The sequence below is a fragment of the Alnus glutinosa genome, chromosome 3 (genome assembly GCF_958979055.1).
Source record: "Alnus glutinosa chromosome 3, dhAlnGlut1.1, whole genome shotgun sequence".
NCBI classification, from domain to species: domain Eukaryota; kingdom Viridiplantae; phylum Streptophyta; class Magnoliopsida; order Fagales; family Betulaceae; genus Alnus; species Alnus glutinosa.
In genome coordinates this window covers 4,448,110-4,468,659 of record NC_084888.1, presented here as the reverse complement: position 1 = coordinate 4,468,659, position 20,550 = coordinate 4,448,110, and the positions used below count along the sequence as shown (strand labels likewise).

At 35.6% G+C, this 20,550-nt stretch overlaps 3 protein-coding genes across 3 annotated transcripts; 1 reads left to right on the top strand and 2 right to left on the bottom strand.

Moving 5' to 3' along the window:
• Window positions 1-4,456: 4,456 nt before the first annotated feature.
• Window positions 4,457-7,982, top strand: LOC133863876 (uncharacterized). The gene is made up of 4 exons (XM_062300000.1): window positions 4,457-5,380; window positions 6,789-7,146; window positions 7,382-7,463; window positions 7,621-7,982. Exons 1-4 carry the CDS (start codon window positions 4,813-4,815, stop codon window positions 7,825-7,827), a joined length of 1,215 nt encoding a protein of 404 aa, XP_062155984.1. The 5' UTR covers window positions 4,457-4,812; the 3' UTR covers window positions 7,828-7,982.
• A 201-nt stretch (window positions 7,983-8,183) lies between these two features.
• On the bottom strand, window positions 8,184-13,444 carry LOC133863877 (uncharacterized). The gene is made up of 14 exons (XM_062300001.1): window positions 13,286-13,444; window positions 12,999-13,128; window positions 12,776-12,865; window positions 11,554-11,619; window positions 11,326-11,391; window positions 11,099-11,184; window positions 10,901-10,946; window positions 10,653-10,707; window positions 9,835-9,915; window positions 9,549-9,680; window positions 9,336-9,463; window positions 9,153-9,257; window positions 8,698-8,841; window positions 8,184-8,415 (listed from the first exon to the last, which is right to left on the bottom strand). Exons 2-14 carry the CDS (start codon window positions 13,014-13,016, stop codon window positions 8,353-8,355), a joined length of 1,080 nt encoding a protein of 359 aa, XP_062155985.1. The 5' UTR covers window positions 13,017-13,128; window positions 13,286-13,444; the 3' UTR covers window positions 8,184-8,352.
• Window positions 13,445-15,262: 1,818 nt separating this feature from the next.
• On the bottom strand, window positions 15,263-19,645 carry LOC133864416 (triacylglycerol lipase OBL1). The gene is made up of 5 exons (XM_062300747.1): window positions 19,296-19,645; window positions 16,864-17,057; window positions 16,687-16,720; window positions 15,978-16,597; window positions 15,263-15,783 (listed from the first exon to the last, which is right to left on the bottom strand). The coding sequence occupies exons 1-5, from the start codon at window positions 19,606-19,608 to the stop codon at window positions 15,487-15,489; spliced, it is 1,458 nt and encodes a 485-aa protein (XP_062156731.1). The 5' UTR covers window positions 19,609-19,645; the 3' UTR covers window positions 15,263-15,486.
• Between the last annotated feature and the right edge of the window lie 905 nt (window positions 19,646-20,550).

Here is a 20,550-nt window from a genome sequence, read left to right as displayed (position 1 = left end):
GGGTGGTTCGGCCACCCTAGACTGACCAGACCGGCCAAGGGGGTGGCTCAGCCACCCCTCTTCTTTTTTCTTTTTTTAATCTTCTTTTTTAAAATTTTATTATTTTTAATCATTTTTTAAAGATTTCAATTTTTTTTTTAATTTTTTTTTTATGTAGTGCCACGTGTCAACCTCAGCTGTTGACACATGGCGAGACGTTAAAATTCAGACGGAAAATCTAACAGAGGTACCAAATTGGTTTTTACCTTTAATTCAGGTACCACCTATGATACAAAACAAAACTGAGGTACTAAATTTAAAATCACGTAAAACTCAGGTACCAATAGGGTATTTAACCCTTGAAAAAAAAAAAAAGAGATCAAGTGGAATTAAGCATAGCTAGAGGCTTTTCATTGGAAGAGCTTACACGTTTAAATTGTCTGGACACTTACTTGAATAAGTGACTTATTTAAATTTGAATAAATTTTTATGTTCATTGTCTTTATTGCATAAAAAATCTTCACATATAATAACATGTTTAGAGATATGTTATTTGTACACATTTTTTTTTTTTGTATATATATTGTACACACTCATATTTGGTACGAGATCCATACCACCTGTTTAAGATTGCGTTAGAAAATAAAATTTTTTGTCTATATAAAAAGCTTAAAAAAAAAAAAAAACAAAGGTGTTACCGAGAGTAACAGCGTTGTTACTCAATATTTGTAAGGGATATAATATTTAGAAATTTTTATGAATTTTTTCTATATTTAAAAAAGGAAAAAAAGATTTACTTGATAAAACTTCACAAATTGCCTGCCTTATTTCACGGAATCTGACAAAAAAGAATAAAGATTCCGACAGAGAACGATTCATGTCGGTCAATTAATAAATGATTGCGGTACTTCTTATCTTAGGAAGCTGACTAGACAGTCAAAAATTAAAAAAAGAAAAAGAAAAGGAAGCTGACCAGACCAAAGGCAAATGATTAAGGTTTCCTAAAAATTAAAAAAAAAATACCAATGGTTTGTGAGGGCGGTGGTGGGAGTGCCATTAACGGCTTTGTTGACAATAATCTGATTGGTTGCAGGTGGGGCACAATAATCTGCACGTGGCATGTGCTGGGCAGAACAGCCTGCCCCACCTTACCCAAATTCCGGTGGCCGTCAGGGCCGGTCTGGCTTGACGTGTGGAAGACCCTTTGCCTAATTTCCTCCATTAATGTTGATGCTTGTACGCACACGTGTCTACTCCTCCTTCTTGGAGTCTAGGAGCTATGGGCCTGGGCTTACTACTTTGTCAGCTCTACACAGGCCCAAACTTGACCATCACTTCGAATTTTCAGGGCTGCTGGAAGCGAGCTCAACAAGCAACATTCACTTATCACACAAAAATATCAGATATTTCTGTTTTTGGAGAGATCTTTTGATATATGAAGCAAAACTGATGTCTACTCGACAGGGAAAGGTTTCTATGACAGTGATTTATATATTAAAATTAAGATTATTATTAGTTGATTTAATTTGTGTTATGTACCTGCGTGTACAACTGATACAAGTTGAAAATGTTACGTTACTTAAGAGTATCTTCAGCAGTGACTTTTAATTTAAATACTCAAAATATTATTATTTCTATTTTATTTATTAATTTTTTGTACAAAACTATCTATTTTACTTTCTATTTTATATAATTATTGTTTTCTTCCTTTCTCTCTCCATCCTTCTTGTTTCATTTTTTTCTTGCACTTTCTCTTTTCACGCACCTCTTGTCCTCTTCCCTTTTCTTTTTTCTTCCATGCACGCCTTTTCTTTTCTTTTTTTCTTCCTGTTGCTGTGTTGTGTGGGAGAGAGAGAAACAAGTTTCGGTGAGAAAGAGAGCAAAAAAGAAGACAGGAATTTTTTATAAACCAGTTTGTATAGGAAATTTCATTAAACCCATATATAAGATTAACATGTGTCCTTTAGCATTTGAGGAGCGCATGTATTTTAATATAATGTACTTTTCATATGCTTTTTTAATAGCATTAATAAAAAAAAAAATGTGTTTCTCACATGTTTAAATGACACATGTCAATCTTATATGTGAGTTGTGTGAAGTTTCGTACAAATCAGTTTGTAGGAAATTTCTATAAAAAAAAAATAAAAAAAATTAGGGTTTAAGTGAAGATCAGAGAAAAGAGGAAGAAGAGAAAGAGATTTATAGAAACTAACAAAAAAATGATACGTATTGTTGAAAAAATTATTATTATATTAGTAGGAAGATACTACATGAACTTTTCACTGTAACGAATTTAATGGAAAGCTTTTATTTTAAGGAATAATTGTACCATTAGTTTTTAGATTGACCTAAATTACAAATCACTCACTGTAATTCAAAAAGTTATAGAGAATTCTTGAACACGTTTTTCTCAAAAAAAAATAAATAAACAAACCCGTTAGCCAACTACGTTATATCCAAAATGGTGTATATATATAACAAGATGACCATGGGTAGATAATCCAATGGACGAGGTGATTATTTGGTTTAGATCGATGAGGGATTGGAGTAGAAATTGACTTGGTAATTAAATCCCACCAAAAGAAGAAAAAAGATTATAAGTTGACGAAAATAGGAGATAATTGTTGTCGCTATAAGTAAATTAAGGATATAGTGAGGCATGCATGTTGATCGATCACATGAGTAGGCAATAGGCCATGGGGTGCTTCCATAAGCGGCTACGCATGTTGAAGTCCACGTGATCTTAATTTGTTCTTATCTTTTAGAACAAGAAACATTGCACGTTATCATTATAACCCTGGTGGCCTGCTTTACTATCAACATACATTGCATTTGCAATAATGCTTCTCGTTCTTAAGAGTAATGTTAGACATTTTAATAAGAGGAGTGATCGTTACACTCATGCTGCACAATTCCTGCACTCACATCAAACACAAGGAAGCGGGGTCCAGTGTGTAGGGTCCCACTTCCTTGTGTCTGGTGTGAGTGCACAAGTTGTGCAGGTGAAGTATAACAATCATTTTCCTTTTAATAATTTTTTTAAGATTTTGGTTTCAATATAAAGTGTCATAATCCGATAAAATTGTAGTACATTTTTCAAAACAATAGATTTCATGAAATTGTGACACATCAAGTTGGAATTAAATTCTGGAGAAAAAAAAAAAAAGTGTTTGGATGTCTAGCATTCCTCCATTCTGAATCAAAGTTAATTAATATCATTGGGCATGTATGTTCTTCTCAAATTAGACATTGCCTGTATTCAAAATGCACGTACAAATTACATACATTTTGAGTACATGTTTTTATACCTTTGTTTAATTGGAGCTCAAAGAAAATATAATTGTAAAAAAAATTATAGATAATGCGGAATAAAGAGAATAGATACAAAAAAATTTTACGTTGTTCGGTCTCGTGTTAAAAGCCGAAAGGGCTACATTTTGCTCTTATTTCTTAATAATTTTACAATACAAAAGGCTCTATTTATAAAACTTACGCTTACATATAAAATATAATCTTGATCAGAATTTCTTAATTAAGATTCATTCTTATTAAATCATTGTCAAATCCCTAACTTTAGGGTAATCAAAATTTAATGGAGGAAAGTCCATGTATCCGAACAATAATGGTAACACTATTAGTGGGTTCTTTACACTAATGATCAGATTATCCTCAAAAGTGGAAAAAGATAGCTAAAATGATGGCAATAATTGAATAGCTTTTAGAACACCAGCCCTCTGTTGTATAATCCAAATGGTCCTTCCGTCCCATTGCCTGGCTGTTTCGAGGGTAACAGATGGGTAAAAGACCAACTGATCTTCAGCATCCAAAGTCTTCCTGCATCCCATTCATTTTCTCCTTCCCCTCACAAACATTTATCCCAACTCCCAATCTTTATTCAGAGCTCACATGGGTAGTCTTGGGCTCTACATGCATACTCATCTCTTGTGAACTGATGGTAGGCCATGTACGAGTCTGCTTTAATAATAATAGCCTTTATGCTTTTATTAAGAAAACCTATGAAATGAATTACATTACCGTAGGTTAGAACTAATAATTTTTTACACGACTCGCGAATTTTATTTAAACTCGATATTAAATTAAAGGGTTGGATCGAGTTGAAGAGTCTGACTCGTTTAATTAAATGAGTCGGGTTATGAACCAAACTCGACTCATGACATAATGATAAGCAATTTTTGATATAACTTACAAATCTGACATGAATCAAATACAAAATTATAAGATTAAGGTTGAAAAATTTAACTTATTTAATTAAATAGATCTAGTTATGATTGAACCAGATAATTAATTTTATACTCATATCTCCGCCTCAACATAAAAAGACGAAACCGTAGCCTTCCCAACCTGATGTACTGGGTACCCCTGACATCTTAGTGAGGTACGCGAACCTTTCCCGACAAGCCATGTAAATGACAATCATCGAAACATGTATCACTATTCACTACCCGAGTAGTAAACTATTGATTTTTTGGTTTGGTCATATCTAGGCGTGAGGTTCTTGGAAGGATAACAAAGATCGTAAAAAGGAAAGTGTCCAAGCAGTTTGTATGCCAAGCTCGCAGATTTCGTTGTCTGATTCCTTGATTTGATCCAAAATCTGGCAGTACTAAGGGACCTTCAACAGCGTTCCAATGGTCCAAAGCCAATCAAATCTCAGTACAAAAGGATTGCCTCCCCCAACACAACTAAAGCCAAAAATATGTAAAAAGCTACAGCTGGATCAGAGTTGAGAGACAAATATGCTTATTAAAGTTGCCTTCTTTTTGTTTCACTGTTAAGCCTTGGACGGACAACCGCTGCTGTAATCGGAAAACCATGAAGAAAGGTTCTGTTTCGTCCCACAACTTGGGTACATTGCAAAGCCCGGGAGTTCCTGTTTACCGGGATGAAAGTGTTGGAAGCCAAAAGGGTTGGAGCTCAGAACGACTACCATTGCCAAGAAAGAGCAGTACTCGGAGCCGGAGGCATTTAAGTGCTGCTTCTTTGATGCCATTCAATGGCGGAAGGACACTGCCTTCAAAGTGGGAGGACGCTGAGAGGTGGATTTGTAGCCCGGTTTCCGGCATTGGAAAAAATTCACATTCCCAGCCTCCTAACCGGCCCAAGTCTAAGAGCGGTCCAATTGTGCCTCCGGAGGTTGCTTGCTATTCGAATTATTCGCCTGCAATGCAGGTGCTTGAAGGTGGCGGTGTGGCGAATTTCTTGGCGGGTTCTCCTTTATCAGCTGGAGTATTGGCTGCCGATGGTCTCTTTGTTCATTATGGTAGTGCCGATGGAGGAAAATCTTATCTACTACCTGCTGAGAACAATTTGGTGGTACAATCGGCAAGTTTCCCCGTATGGTCGGAGATGTTGAGTGAGCTTTCATTGCCCAGCTCTCAAGGTATGATGCTTTTACTTTTACCCTTTCTTTTTCTTTCACAGGCACGTTAGAAAGAAGAGTTAATCCAACCTGATTTTGATATTAGGCTATCATGGTTAATTCATTCAAACAGTATTGGAAGCCACTGTGAATAATTACCACCTAACGGACTCAAACACCAGGATTTTGTGTCATGTGCTTGGGGAAATGCATATGATATATAGAAAAGGTAGAATATAAAGGAGCTTATGGGTGTTAAGTCTCGCATTGATATCTTACTATTATGTGAGACTAAACTTTATAAGCGATTCAAAGGAACTTCAATTGCAATTTGACAAGTCATTTTAGATTGATAGCATCAGGTCGTTACAAATGGTATAGTCAATGATTTACAGGGAGAGATTGTAACACCTAAGTCTCATATTAGAAAGATGATTAGCTCACAAAGTGGGTAGATTATAAAGGCACTCATGAGTAGTCTCACATTGGTTCCTTACTGGATGAAATTTGGGTTTTATAAGCAATTCTAGGAAACTTCAATTGCAACTTGACTAGTCATTTTGGTTTGATAACACTGGGTAGTTACAAATGGTATGTCAATGATTTAAGGGGGAAGATTATGACACTTAAGTCCCATATTAGGAAGATGATTAGCTCACATAAAGTGAGTAGATTATAAAGGTACTCATAAGTGGACTCACATTAGTTCCTTACTAGATAAGATTGGATTTTATAAGCGATTATAGGGTGCTCCAATTGCAACTTCATTGGTCCTTTTGGAGTGATAGGGTAGATGTGATTAACCCTTTTCCTGGGTCGTTACATAGAATGAGAAGAAAGGTTTTCATTTTCTCATTATCGTATTTGCATTGCAAATTTTCCATTAAAGTAATGCTATTTAGTAATTGAGATGGCGAAACATTAAAAATAAGTTTTTTTTTTGCAAGTGCTTATCCAAATGTTGATTTTTACTACCACATCATCAAGTTGTATGGCAATCGTACAACAATTTATTAAATAGCATTACTCTTCCCTTTAGCTATCTAATTCAACTTTCTAGGATCAACTCTTAGACAAATTCATAGATTCATGCAGAAATCAGCTAAAGAGGATTGATTTATTAAGGAATCCTGCATTACTAAGGTCTATTTGAGTGCTGAATTTTTGAAATCAGAATTGAATTCTTATTCTGTTTGCGAATTTCGAAGTTTGACTTTTTAAAAAAAGTTGAATTAAATATGATTTGTTGATCAGAATCATATTATGTTCCAAAATTCTGTTGCCAAACAGACCATATAGGTTTGAGATAAAATTGATCTGTTTCTGAATATGCTTTGTGGAGGAGATAAAGTTGATCTGTTTCTCTGAATATATGTAAACTCAAAAAGTCTTTACATGCTAGCTTGTCTCTGCTGGATTATATGTACAGATGAGATACTGGATGGAACTGAGGAAACTATGGATTCTCATGCTGTTTCAAGACGAGATATGGCAACCCAAATGAGCCCTGAGGGTAGCTTCAACTCATCTCCAAGAGGGAAGTCTTCATTTTCTGCAACTCCTCCATCTTTCCCGTCTATTATGGAAACACAAGGTGACAATTCTCCTAAATTAGAAGTCAGGGATGTGCAGGTTGACAAACGAGCCACTGTTATTAGGTGGTCTAAAAGACATAAAACCAATGTGGCTAAGAAAGGGTTGCCACATGTTGAAGACTTCAATAAAGATGCCAAGGAAGCCCAAGCTTCATCTTGGGATATTGCAGAGGCAGAAATGAACCTTTCCAAGTATGTTTTCTCTACAGTTTTCTTGTAACTCTCCTGGATCATCCATTAGAAGTAGTATATCCCAGAACCAACAACTTGAACATAAAAAAAAAACCTTCTGTTTCTGGGCAAAGTTTTTGGAGGAACGACAATCTTTTAAAACCTATAAACTTATTTTCCTCCTCATCGCATTGGTTGTCACCATAATTGAAGCATTCAGTTGGTTGCGCATATATAGTCCCTAGCAATTGTGCAGGTTGCAAAGAGAGGAAGCCAAGATCACTGCATGGGAAAACTTGCAGCAGGCAAACGCTGAAGCAGCAATACGAAAACTTGAGGTAAATTGATTTTCAGCATTGCAAAATTCTTTTTTGGGAAAACAAGTTATTTTCTGGAAAACATTTGCAATTCTTTTGTAGTTCCATTTTTTTTTTTTTTTTTTTAATTTTACTGAGATCATTCAGTGGCCTTCACTGACTACAAACCTTGGTTCAGATGAGATTAGAAAAGAAGAGATCGGCATCTATGGATAGGATCTTAAACAAGCTGAGAATGGCAGAGAGGAAAGCGCACACAATGAGAAGCAAAGAGTTAGTCCGTCAAGGCCATCAGGTCCCAAAGACTTCCCGCAAGTTTGTTTCCTTCAGAAAGTATGTGCGTATGGGTTCCTTCAGTTGTTGCTTTACCTCCGATGCGTTCTAAATCCTCATAGACTACAATTAAGGCCAACATTATTTGTAGCCAATATGGAACATGTGATGTGGGTTAGATTTTTACCGGTTTGATAGCCAGTGTGAAATATCCGGCCATGGCTGAAACGAAATTCACAACAATAGCTTTTCTGCACATTTTTTCTAGCAAGGGTTCACTGGATTGATTGTACATTGTCCTTAGCCACAATGAAGAAAACAATTAGCAATCAGTGAACAAGGAGGCACCATGCCACAAGTTACCACTAATTATAGGACAATGGCTAAAAACCTGAGGGCCGGCTTTCTATGTTCAAGGAAACATAACTTAATGAAAGGTTTATTGTGCAAACCAAAAAAAAGTATCAATAAAATCAAGAAGTACACACAAATCCATACTTCCATCGTAATAGGTCAATTTCGACAATACATTCTACTAATAAATTTAAGTGATTCAATTAACAAAGACTGCAAAGCATTTTGTTGACATCCCTAAAAGATTGAGAAGCAATGCCAATCTCTCTGAGGCCAAAACTCATTAGTATGGCCTATACCTCCAATCTCCTCTTGATGGTCGCCCACTGCTAATTCCATAACCCCACTGCAAAACAGAGATGGCATCATGTGAAAAATTAGTAGACATCACGAACTCGTTATCAAGAACAGACACATAAGAGAAGCAACAATCCATTTCTTAATTGCAGATGACATGAAGAACTAAAACTACATCGAGCAACAAATTATCTCAAGACAGAAAAGAACCTACTCCTCATACGACATTAATATTATCATTCCAAAGATTACAAAAGTAACAACAGAAATCAATTACTCGACTGCCATTGCAATTCTTGCCACATTAGGAAAACATTATACATATACTCACATCATCAAAGTCCAGGCTTCCATACATCCTGCCATATGTCCGCATGGGACCACCGTAGCCTCCAAAGGGTGGTTCTGCACTATTCATCATAAAATTTCCACTGGGACCAACATCTTCAAGAGGTGTGGCTGAGTCTATTGCAACCTGCAGAGCAATTTAATAAATTAAAAACTTCTAACTTTTACAAACTTTCAAGGTTGAAAAATGGTCACAGTACATCAAGTAGACTCAGAAGTGGGTACTGTTGAAAAAGCCCAATTCCCTAACCTAGCTCACATCATAAAACCCAGAAAAGATGGAAAAGCTCAACCAACTAATCTTGGCACAATAAAAACCACAAAATTCATTGAGCCATGAAGTGTGGACTGTTGAAGTCCCAAAAGTAGTCGGATGTCAGGGGGTTGGCATGAACAATAGTTAGAATTGCAAGATGACAAAGGAATTTAATTTAATACCTGATGTCCACAAATTTCATGAGACCTTCGAGATACACGATCTGCTACACCGTCATCAGCAAAAGTTACAAAACCAAAACCTCGGTGGCCAGTTCTCTTAGGGTCCTGTATTTATAAGCATTTCGCGAGACTGTCAGTTACCTTAAATCAAACTTCTAGCCAGATAACATGTAGCTAGCTTACCCTTGGAACGTAGACATCTAATATGCGGCCAAATCTACCAAAATACTGGCGAAGATCTTCAGCGCTTGCCTCCTGAGGAAGCCTGCCAATGAAAATCTTTTTGCCCATCCCTCGAGAGGACTCACCCCCTGATCCAATATAATAAGGAAAATTGACTGCATCAATTAATACAACTGGCATACAATTGACGCGCATAGTCTCAAAGGTACTTACTGCCATAAACTGGGCCTGGATGATCATATAAAGTAGGAGCACCAATTGCTGCATATCTAGTTGCTGCAGAAATATAAGCACTGTATGCACCATATCCAACCTGTGGCATTCTGCCTATTGGCCTAAAGTCATCTTCCTGAGAATATTACATTATATAGCTTAAATTTAGAGAGAAAAAAAAATCACTTTGAATATAATTCAATTCTAATCAAAAGAGATAACTTTTTTTGGAGCAGAGAAAAAAAAGGGTGCAATCAAAAGAGAAAAAGGCTAGTTATGCTGTAACTTGCCTTTGGTGTTGCTCGATCAACAACTACGGTGGAACCTCCCAATTCATGAGTTTCTGCCATCAAAGTGTCCACGGAATCTGCAAGATCAGAAACAGATGATTCCAATTAGTTTATCAATGATCTTGGCTTCAATTTGTTTCTTTTTTTTTTCCCTTAAAGAGAACGCAAACAGGATAAGAAAAGCTCTCTGTTCTTTTTCTTGATTGTGAATAGATTAAACATATGAAGTTTTTGAGTAATTTTTATTGGCAATCCTGATTTCTTAAATATTAGAAGTTTAAAGAAATGTCGTAGTTGGAGCAGCTGCGCGGCCACCCCTCTCCTCCATTGAGGGTGGCCACACGACCACTCTAATCCCTTTTTTAATTTTTAAATAATAAGTTAGCTCTATCCCTGCAAAAGTTAAGCACATGTTTTGTCAAAATATTCCTACAAGAATATGTGAAAAGTTTTATAAAAACTTCGTGCTTTAAAAAGTGTTTTGAGTTTTGAGTTATTTGTTTAATGTATTTGAGATGAGTAGAAAATTCAAATCGAAAACAGAAAACAAAAGAGTAAGTTAGAAAACATAGCCCAAGTTTTTGAGGATTTCACATATAGACAAATTGAACTTTATATGTATAGATCAAGCTGATAAATATTCATGGGATGCTTATATGATGGATTCAGAAAGAAAACAAAATGATAGATAAAAAGCATCTCCTCTACAAGACAGCTGTTATTGGAAAGAGAAACATCTGATGATGACATCCAGATTGCCAATTTCATGCAAAAGATAGCTGCATTGCACCAAGTCAAAGTAAAATGATCCCACCTGCACTTGCAAAGGTGATAAACCCAATTCCACGATGCATTTTTGAGCCTTGATCCTTCACAACAAAGAGAACAACTAAATCATGTTATTTCCAACCAAAGCAATAGTTGCATAGAAAAATACGGTTTTGTATTTGTGCATGTATTCATCTATGTTAAATGTGTACATGCGGACGTGCGTACCTATATCCGTACAAGCACATAAAATATGCAATATCAATCTCAGAGAGAGAGAGAGAGAGAGAGAACCTTAGGCATGTACAAATCTGTTATATCGCCATATTGCTCAAAATGACTGAAAAACCAAAAAAGGAGAGAAGGAACATTACAGACAACCTTGTTCATTCCTCATCATTGATTTATGATAGATATTATCAAATGTATAAAAAAAAAAAAGAAAAAGAAAAGAAAAGAATATTCTGATAATCTTGAAATTATCTCTATTACCTTCGGAAGGATTCTTCAGTCACAGGTTGAGGGATCCTGGCAACAAAGATCCTAGTAACTTTTTTTGCAGGTGCTCTCATTTCCTCCTGCAATAGATAAAAATTACATATATTGTCAGCAGAATATTAACATTTAATTTCATGGAACAGAAGTGAAAGTCAGAAAATTGCAACAAAATAATGAAATGGACCAATAAATAGTACTGATTTATAATATTGCAACATAACCTTCGGAGTAGCCACTTTAACTTCCAGCATTCTGCTGCCAAGGAAGTGCTCGCTTGACAATGCATTCTATAGCAAGAAAGATGTCATACATCAGATATTATCAACTATATAGTACGTAATCAAATTTGTAAAAATCCAATACTTATCTAATCAGACAACAACATCCCAAAATAACATGAGAAGTAAAGAACAGAACCTGAATTCCAATGAATCTAAATTTGCACTTACCTTAGCATCTTCAACTGATACAAATGTTACATATCCAAAACCGCGAGACCGGCCTGTTGACCGCTCCTAAATCATGGAAACAAAAGTTAAATCGGCCTTAAAAAGTAATCTAAATTAAAAGAAAACAACTACAAAATTAAATTTAGTATAAACAATAAATATATCCAAGTACGAATAAAAAATGCAGTCGCCTAAATGTCCATCTGTGAAAAGCATATTGCATTTAAATTGGTATGGGAAATTAAAAAGAGCGTTTTTCTTGTAGAGAATAAAGAAGGCTCATTAGGGTCCACTTCGGCCTTTCAAACCCATAGGCTCAGCAATATCCCGGTCCAATCTTTACTGGTTTAGTCTCTACCTCTTTCACATATACCACCTCCCAGTAACTGATGAACATGTAATATTTCAAATGTAATTGAGATGCAGAGTACAATGCAATGGCAGGAAAACATAAACATCCTCTTACATAAATCCAGTGAGGAAAACAATGGTTAGAGTTCATGTTCTATGACAATTCTTCAATCTATATCAAGGTTTCATGCAGAAGTAGGGATTATGCATGCATCTCGAAGTAAAGTAAGATACTCAATTGCAGAAACCATGAAGTCCCTTTGTTGAAGGTGCTATTTACCAGACAATGCTAACACGTTTTTTTTAATGACAATGCTAACACATATTGCCTGACAAGGTTGTCAAAAATCTGATGTCTTAAGATTTTAAATTGTATGCATGATGAAGTACGACGAATTTAATATTAATAAAGAAAAAGTACACATCAAAAAGCTACCTACTAGTTGGGAAAAAAATTAATATGTTCACTTGTCACTTCCATCTCGAGGGATTGCTCTGTTTGTTAATGTGTTTTTGTGGGGGATGTTTTTTGTTTCTCGTTTGAAAAAAAAAACTGTTCTTTTGTGACATAAATGTAAAAACTGTTTTTGTGTTGTGTATAGGTTATTTGTTAATGCTTTTGTTTTGAGAAGAGAAAACAAGAATTTTAACAAACGGGGCCTGGATTTTTGGGAGTTGGAATTGAAGCCTTGAAGGCCCAGATACTGTTTGTCATTTTTATACCCACGTAATACCTTTCCCACTGAAAATGCAATCAAAATATATCACGGAATTACGTTGCACAAATTCTTCAATACAGGAACCAATTTCATCCCAAATTTCAGTCCACACAATCTAAGAATAAACAAAAGGGGAAAGGAAAGGGGCTAACCTTCATGACAATGCAATCCTCCAATTCCCCAAATTTGCTCATATAGTCTCTCAACCCCTCCGTATCCACGTCCCATGGAATACCCAGAACCTACAAACGTTTTCCCACACATAATTAACAATAAAATGAGCTAAAATTAATTTTTTTTTTTTTTACATCCTATAGCTATTGATTCAAACGAGAATGAATAAAATTGAGAAAAAGAAAAGAAAAAAGAGCTAACCACAAGCTTTCGGTCCATAAGAGAGTCGGAGAAGGCTTCGGTGTAACAAAAGAGAAGCGAGAACCCCTAGACCACACACAAAAAGACAATCTCTCTCTCGCCTCTCTAAATCTCTCACTCTCTCTGCCCCCTGCACATGATAAGCACACCTCTTTCTCACACACAAGCGTCAAATACCAAATCAAACTCACCATTTTCAATCTTTTTTCGGTTTTCTAATCCTTCAATCTGCGATTCAAAGAGCTCGAAGCAAAAGGAAAATTTGATGAATTTACGCGCTCACTGACCTTTTGGGAAATCTCTGTGGGACTTTCACAAACCCTAAACGCAGAGCTCTCTCACCTCTCGTTCGCTCGTTCGCTCGCGCCGCTCAGGACCTCCTCGCATTCGAGGACTGGAACGGTGCCGTATTGAGTGGTTTTAGAGGGCTCGCTAGTGAGAAGGGATCTGGTGTTTCGAGGACCACCATGGTCTAGCTTTATGAGCTAGCCACGTAGCTCATTGACCAGGATAAACACGGAACAGTCCGCAGTGCGCTACAAGTCGTTTTGAAGTAGTTGAACGAAACAAACAGAAGAAAAGGAAAATATTTATAACTTTTGTGCTTTTCGTCTTATTTGTTATATTTATTTTGAATTAAAATTTAATAATTGATTTTTTACATTAATGGCTTTGAAACTTCTCATACAATATATCCATCGAATGCCTGCTTTTGTCCTCATCCGGAAAAATACACTTTGAACCCGAACTACATTTACAATCTTTTTTATTATTATTATTATTTATTCTATTATCACCAAACTACCAAATATTACGTTTAGATGCATCAAATTACATAGTTCCGCAAAAAAGTCACTCCATCAACTTTGTCCGTTAAAATGTATAAAAAAGTGATCACGTGCCTTTTAAAATAAATGCAACGCGGTGAATATGTTATTATATTATTTTAAAACTTTAAATTATATGATATTATATACACTGTCAAATACAACAAAATAAAATATTGACCCATAATATAACCCATCTCTATTGCTCGGAAATTATATTTTACGGATTTAACAAAATATATATATATATGACTCCTCTCCTTGTCCAAGTAAGAAGGCCTAAGAAGCATTTATTAGTCAAAATCCATAATAATAATATTTTTGACGCAAGTTCCAGGGTGATTAAGATTGTATTGGGCTGCTGATTGCCCTAAAACCCATATAACATATATCCGTGGATCCCAATCGGGTCACATTTAATGTAATCTTGGCGCTTGTGAGCTGCTAAACCCGGTAGTGCAAGGCCTATTGCTCTACCCGCTTTGAGCAACCAACCTTCAAAAACATAGCTTGGTCCCTTCGCGTACTGAATAATAAATGTATTATGTATAGCCTTATCTTAGCCCAAGTTTAGCATGTGGCTTTGATGTGCAGGCCGGCCAATGAGAATGGGCCTAATTAGTTTGGTAAAGATGGATTAAAGCTTACTAAAAGAGACAATATATAATAAAAGTTTTAAAAAATTCAATTCCATCCCTAATTATATGCGTGATTGAAACCATGATTTGATTAAGAGTCTCCATTTCGCTAATATGTTGCTGGAGTTGGATAATAATTTTGACCTTCCAGTTCTAGGTCTAGCTAGTTTGATTAATCTTGTTTTGTCGGATAAAATTGAGCCTAACTATTTAACTTTTACTATGAATTCTTTTTAATTATATTGATGGACAAAGAATAGATATATATGTTCAGGATGGACGACGATACCTGCCTAAATTTTGTTTATCCATTATTTGTTGATATTTCACGGTGATGTTTCGGTAGAGATTTTACAATTGAATTTGTATTGTTTCCTTTCTCTTTCATTCGGTCCTTAAATCAAACTTCAATAGTGCATATTCAGTTTCAACATCTTTTTGGTAATTGTTGCTGGTTTCAAGTGGGAGTTCAAATAAATTCGCCATAATTTGCACTCATTTTGCTTTTTTAATCGCCGTGTGCGGCCCATTGAGAGGTTATGATCACTTGTTTGACCTCTTTTTACCTTTTGTAATTTTTTCGTACTGTCTTAATTTGTTTTGGGTCTATTGTTTGGGAGCCCTCCCCATTTTCGTTTTTAGAATTTTTCGCTCCTTTTTTTTGGATAAAAAGTACTGAAAAAGATCCTTCACGTAACCCTTTTCTTGATCAATTACAAAAAAAAATATTGAAGCTTCAAAAAACTAAATGGAAGACTTGGAGCCAGACAAACAAATAGGCTTATAAGAACACAGGCAAGATTGATTCTAATTAAATGGAGCACAGAATGATATATAATGCATGGAAATACCTAATTAATTATACAATTAATTTCCACGGGATTTTCAATTCCCTGATGAAGTCTTGTACTTGGTATAATTCCATAATCCCGGCCATCATCCTCATAAACCAAAGTAAACCACACCCAATCACAATATATACCAAGTCCATGCGAGTAAATTAAATTTACACACATTCCCTCCTCAAACTGTGGCCAGTACTGTAATTTGATGTTGGTTTTCTGGGTCCTTGGGTGGGAGGAATAAGTCAGAGGATCCCAGGCGAGTAGCATTGACATAATCCTGAGGGCAATGAGCTGGTACTCCTGGCATTACTAAACCAATTATCCTAAATATCTTGAGGAGTGAGCTTTCTCTGTAGTCCGGTCCCTTTGTGTACGTAATAGTAAAGCTTCTAATCAGCTCCCAAAATGCATTTATCATCATAGGAATCGCTCCCAGTGGTGAGAAGTAGTTCTTGTTTGGTTCTTCTGCAACAATCTGCATTAAAAATGGATTTTAATTTAGTGGGTTTTCAATGGGTGTGACAATTATGGGAAATGATAGAAAAACTTCAAGTGCACAACAACTACACCCATATGCCTTGGGGGAGTATAGTTGTTGTGCACCCGAAGAGCAACAATCACTCCCTGACAATTATAAGAGAAAAGAGAAGATGTGCTAATTATAATTACCTTCCCTTTGTATTCTCTATTATAGAAGAGGCACGTCCCAAAGTGCTTGAACATTAGTGTTTTGTCATCGTAGGGTAATCTAGCCACCATATCATTACTGTAAACAAATCTAAAATAACGAATATTATAGTCCTTGAGACGTTTTTCCATGAACTCCCCAAAACTTTCATCTCCCACCCTTGGCTGCCCGAACGTATAAACGCCTCCCAATCTCTCCAACAAGAATTTCTCGTCGTGCATTAACAAAATTGCTGGAAAGAGGATTGCCAGAGCCCCACCCAAGCTGTGCCCCGTCAATATATACTTTGCTTCATCATTTTCTGCCAAAAGTTCTTTCAGCCTGTCTCTAATGGCATAGTAAGCTAAAGCTGGGCGGTTGTCGTGATCTTGTTTAGCAGCTTCCTTAGGCCAACCGACATTCTTCTGTAAACCCAGGGCTTTCATAAACCCGCCATGGATTTTTCCAATATCACGGATTCCATACCATGAGATGTCAACGTCAGAACACCATGCATCTGAATCAAAGGGTTCGGTACCTCTAAAGGCCACAACAATGGTATCGTGGTCAGCGTTTTTGTCACGAAGCATGAAGGCTTGTGTTGTGGCTTTTTCTTGATAATCTGCCATGCATGCATGCACGAAAATCTTTTCAGAATTTTTGGGGAGCACGAAAAATGGCGTATTTTAATGAATTTAAGTGGCTTCTTACCGTTCCAGAAGTCGTAAGAATCCAAGAACTCCATCTGCTCAAGACAAATACATTGATCCAATTAACAAATAATACTTGAATTGAATGACATTTAAATAACAAGAAATCAAACATATAAGAGCAAGATAGAAGAAGCTGTAAACATGTAAACGTGTCAAGATATATATATATACCTACCTTCCAATGATCATTGACCGTAGATTCGAGATAGGGCTTGTTCTCATACGATGCTTTAGAAGCCATCATAGCCAGTGCTGCATTGTACCTGCCATCTCCACACTTGATGCTACTGTCCAACTCCACTCGCTTGTCCAAATTACCAATAAACGACAAGAAGCTTGGTGATTCTTTATCCGGTGCCACCACCCTCCCTACGTACGTAACATTTACCTATTCCCATTTAGTTTAAGTACACCAAATTGAATATTTTGTCTTAACTATAGTGAAAAAATCTCATGTATTTTTAAGCCAAACTCTGGTTGATGATTGATCATAAAATCTAAGGATTGATTAGCACACCACTATTGTACTATGTCGATATAATATTGTCTATCTACCTTTAAATCAATCATCATTAAAAAAGTCGAGGACAACAAGTCAACATATAGTAAGACAGTGTTGTAATAGTTCGACTTTAATGTACGTGAAACACATGTTGGAAGAAAGGTACGTTTCTCACGGTCACGCTCCTCATAATTATTCTCCTTTAATTATTCAGGATGACAGTGAAAGCTATAAGTGCCCTACAAGAAATAAGTCATGGGGCCATGAAGACTTTGGATTAATTCCTCCTGGCTAGTGGCTGGTACGTGGCTCAGTGCTCGATCTTTCCTTTTCTTACTTCGTTAATTTCTATGTATGATTCGACGTCTATTTAATTAGTGGACTAGCGCGGATTCTTTTCCTTTATCTTATGATCTTATCATCTTCTGGAAAGCGAAACGATGCCCTATAATAAAAATGCATAATTTTTTCCCCCATCATATATAAAAGATAAAGCTTCCACCAATCCACCTTTTCATTATGCCTGCAGATAGAAGGAATTGAACTTGCAAATTCTCTCTCCAAATATATGGCGAGGACGCCATTAATTAACACTCAAAGAACAGTCTAGAGGGGCCGGGTTCATAATTTTTGCTGGGGCCAGAATACCTAGCTACCATGTTTTTGTGTGTTAACAGTACTTAACAGCTCATGCCCGAGTATATATACTCTCCACAAGTCACCAAGGAAAACGGAAAAAAACCAACCAATCTTTTCAGAGCCGTACCCATTGGGACGGTGCAAATATATCGAACAATATAATGCACGTGCAAACCCGGACACATTCACGTGAATGATCGAGTAATTAAGTTGTACGTTTAAATAAATAAATATACTTTAAGTACTAAATAAAACAAAACATTATTAGATTAATAAAACATCTCTGCCATGCATTCTCGTTTTATATTAATTTGTATTACATTCGTGTTGGATTAATATTAATGCATATATTTTCTTTCACGTTGGAATATCAATAATTAATTGTTTCTGATATAGAAATGTCAAGACCACAGTTTTGTCCCAAGTCCTTGGCTAGCTGTTTCAAGGTTGTTGAATGTCAGCAAAATTGGGTGGGGGGGGGGGGGGGGGGGGGGGGGGGGGGGGGGCAATCACCAAACCCTATACATATAACGTGGCCCTACTCAAATACCGTACCCCACTATTTAGGACATGAAAAGCATCTACAAACCCATCACGAGCCAAGGGAGGATTTATTTCAGTTAATCTCACAAATAAGGATGTTTTACTATTTCCAATAAAATTGATAGTTTATATATATTTTATGGTTGAAATTTAAAATTCATACATTTAAGGGTATATTAATTTTAAATTATTTAATTTTTTAAAAAAGACTGCTAACTAACATTAACTTTAAATACTTTTAAATTGTGACTCGTGAGCATGAAATAAATACTAATGGAGAAAATCCTATTCCCATTCTCACATTATCATGCTTAGATATTGTGGAGACCAGAAATTTTTTGATGATTATTTTCTCCATAATTTAACAGGTGATCCTTCACCGGTCCGACCATCAGAAAAAATGGTTTGACATATAAAAAGTGGTATAATTTTATAAGCTCATACCTTATAAATTAACCAGAATACTCAGTGTTGGCGAAAAAGCAAATAGAGAGGGGGAAAAAAATTACTCAAATTATCAAAAGATTTTGCAATTTTCTTTTAAAAAAAATAATTAATCTTGAACATCTAGCTAGTTTATTGTCAATTTGCAAAATTCCGAGCTATTCTGTAACTCCAAATCCTTCTGCTTTTTATACTATCGATCTTTTGGGTATGCAAACCATGCACTTAGACATACTTGAGTAAATCCCACATTTTGTGGATAAATGATTCAAAACGATTCCAGATATTAAAATCAACCACCCTCATAAACGAGACAGATTATAAATTTTCAGGCTGTGTTTGCAAAGATTAATGTTATATATAATCTCCATTCTCCCCATGCATGAAGCTGGTGTTATGTATATATATATATATATATATAATTTTCAAAAATGCAAGAACCAAGAACCCAAACAATTAAGAAGAGGAGATCGACTGACCTCGTATAAGATTTAGCAAGAGCACGCCAAGGTTGCGGTTACTTGAGAGAAGGTTGAGCCACATCTCGATCACCGATCCAATAGCTGCGAGCGGCTTGGCCACAAAAAGCAGGAACTTTTGGGCCAATATAGAGACAAATATGAGCCACCTACGCCGGAAGCTTTCCTCCTTGCCCTCGGTGCTGTCTAGAAAGTTTCTGTTCTCTATGTCACTCGAAAATAAGAAGCGAATGAGATCGAAGAAACGCACTTCTTCTGGTTTCAACAGAAAATGACCGCTAGAGAAGCTCTTGTCGCAAGCCAATGCAGCCATGGCTGACTGTATACTAATTACAGAAGCAAGCTTATAATATTTTGTTGAGGTGTCCTTCACTATGCTTTACTCTATATATATAGAGATCTTAGAGATGGCAGACATAGGTTCATCTAACCAAAGGGGTTGGTTGCAAGTGACTATTGCTGATCGACAACGATGGCTAAACTCTCTTTTTTATTAAAAAAAAAAAAAAAAAAAGTACTCCAGATGGGTCAGTCCTTTTTCTGTTGAGCAGTAGTAGGGCCAAGTTTTTTTTTTCTTTTTTTCTTTTTTTTTTTAGCAGTAAATAGGGCCAGTTTAACCACCATTGTTGATCAGCAATAATCCCTGGCAACTAATTAACCCCTTTGGTCATAATCTATTTTGTTTTTTCTTTTCTTTTTATATAATCTATTCTTTTTTATTATTATTATTATATTTTGACCGATCGGAGGATTCTTTGTTATAGCTCGTTTGGGTATATGAATTTTTGAAAAATTGTGAATATGGAGAGAATTTAATTTTTAAAATTATGTTTGGATGGTTTAGAAAACTTGAAATAAAATTATAAAAAGTTGAATAAAATCTTAATAGAATTTAATATTTGAAAAGCAGTATTTAAAATGTATTGGAAAAAAAAATTCTCACCCAATCATGCCTAAATTTTTTGGGATTTGGCTTATGTCGTAGCTTTTTTCGAGGCTCTATATCTACTTTCAAGTGTTTTATGAGAAATAGAGAAACTTAAACTAAATTTGGATCCTTAAAAAACTACATATCACCTAAGTTAAATCCAATTTTTTGTACTTTATCTTTTGATGTCTTCTCAAAACAAAAATATTAATAAATATTTCAAACCAAAAACACCTTTAAAAACATAAAATAATTTTTACCTTTATATTCACATCATAATGTTAAATCATTATTTATCTTAAGATAATAAGTTTATATGAAATTTAA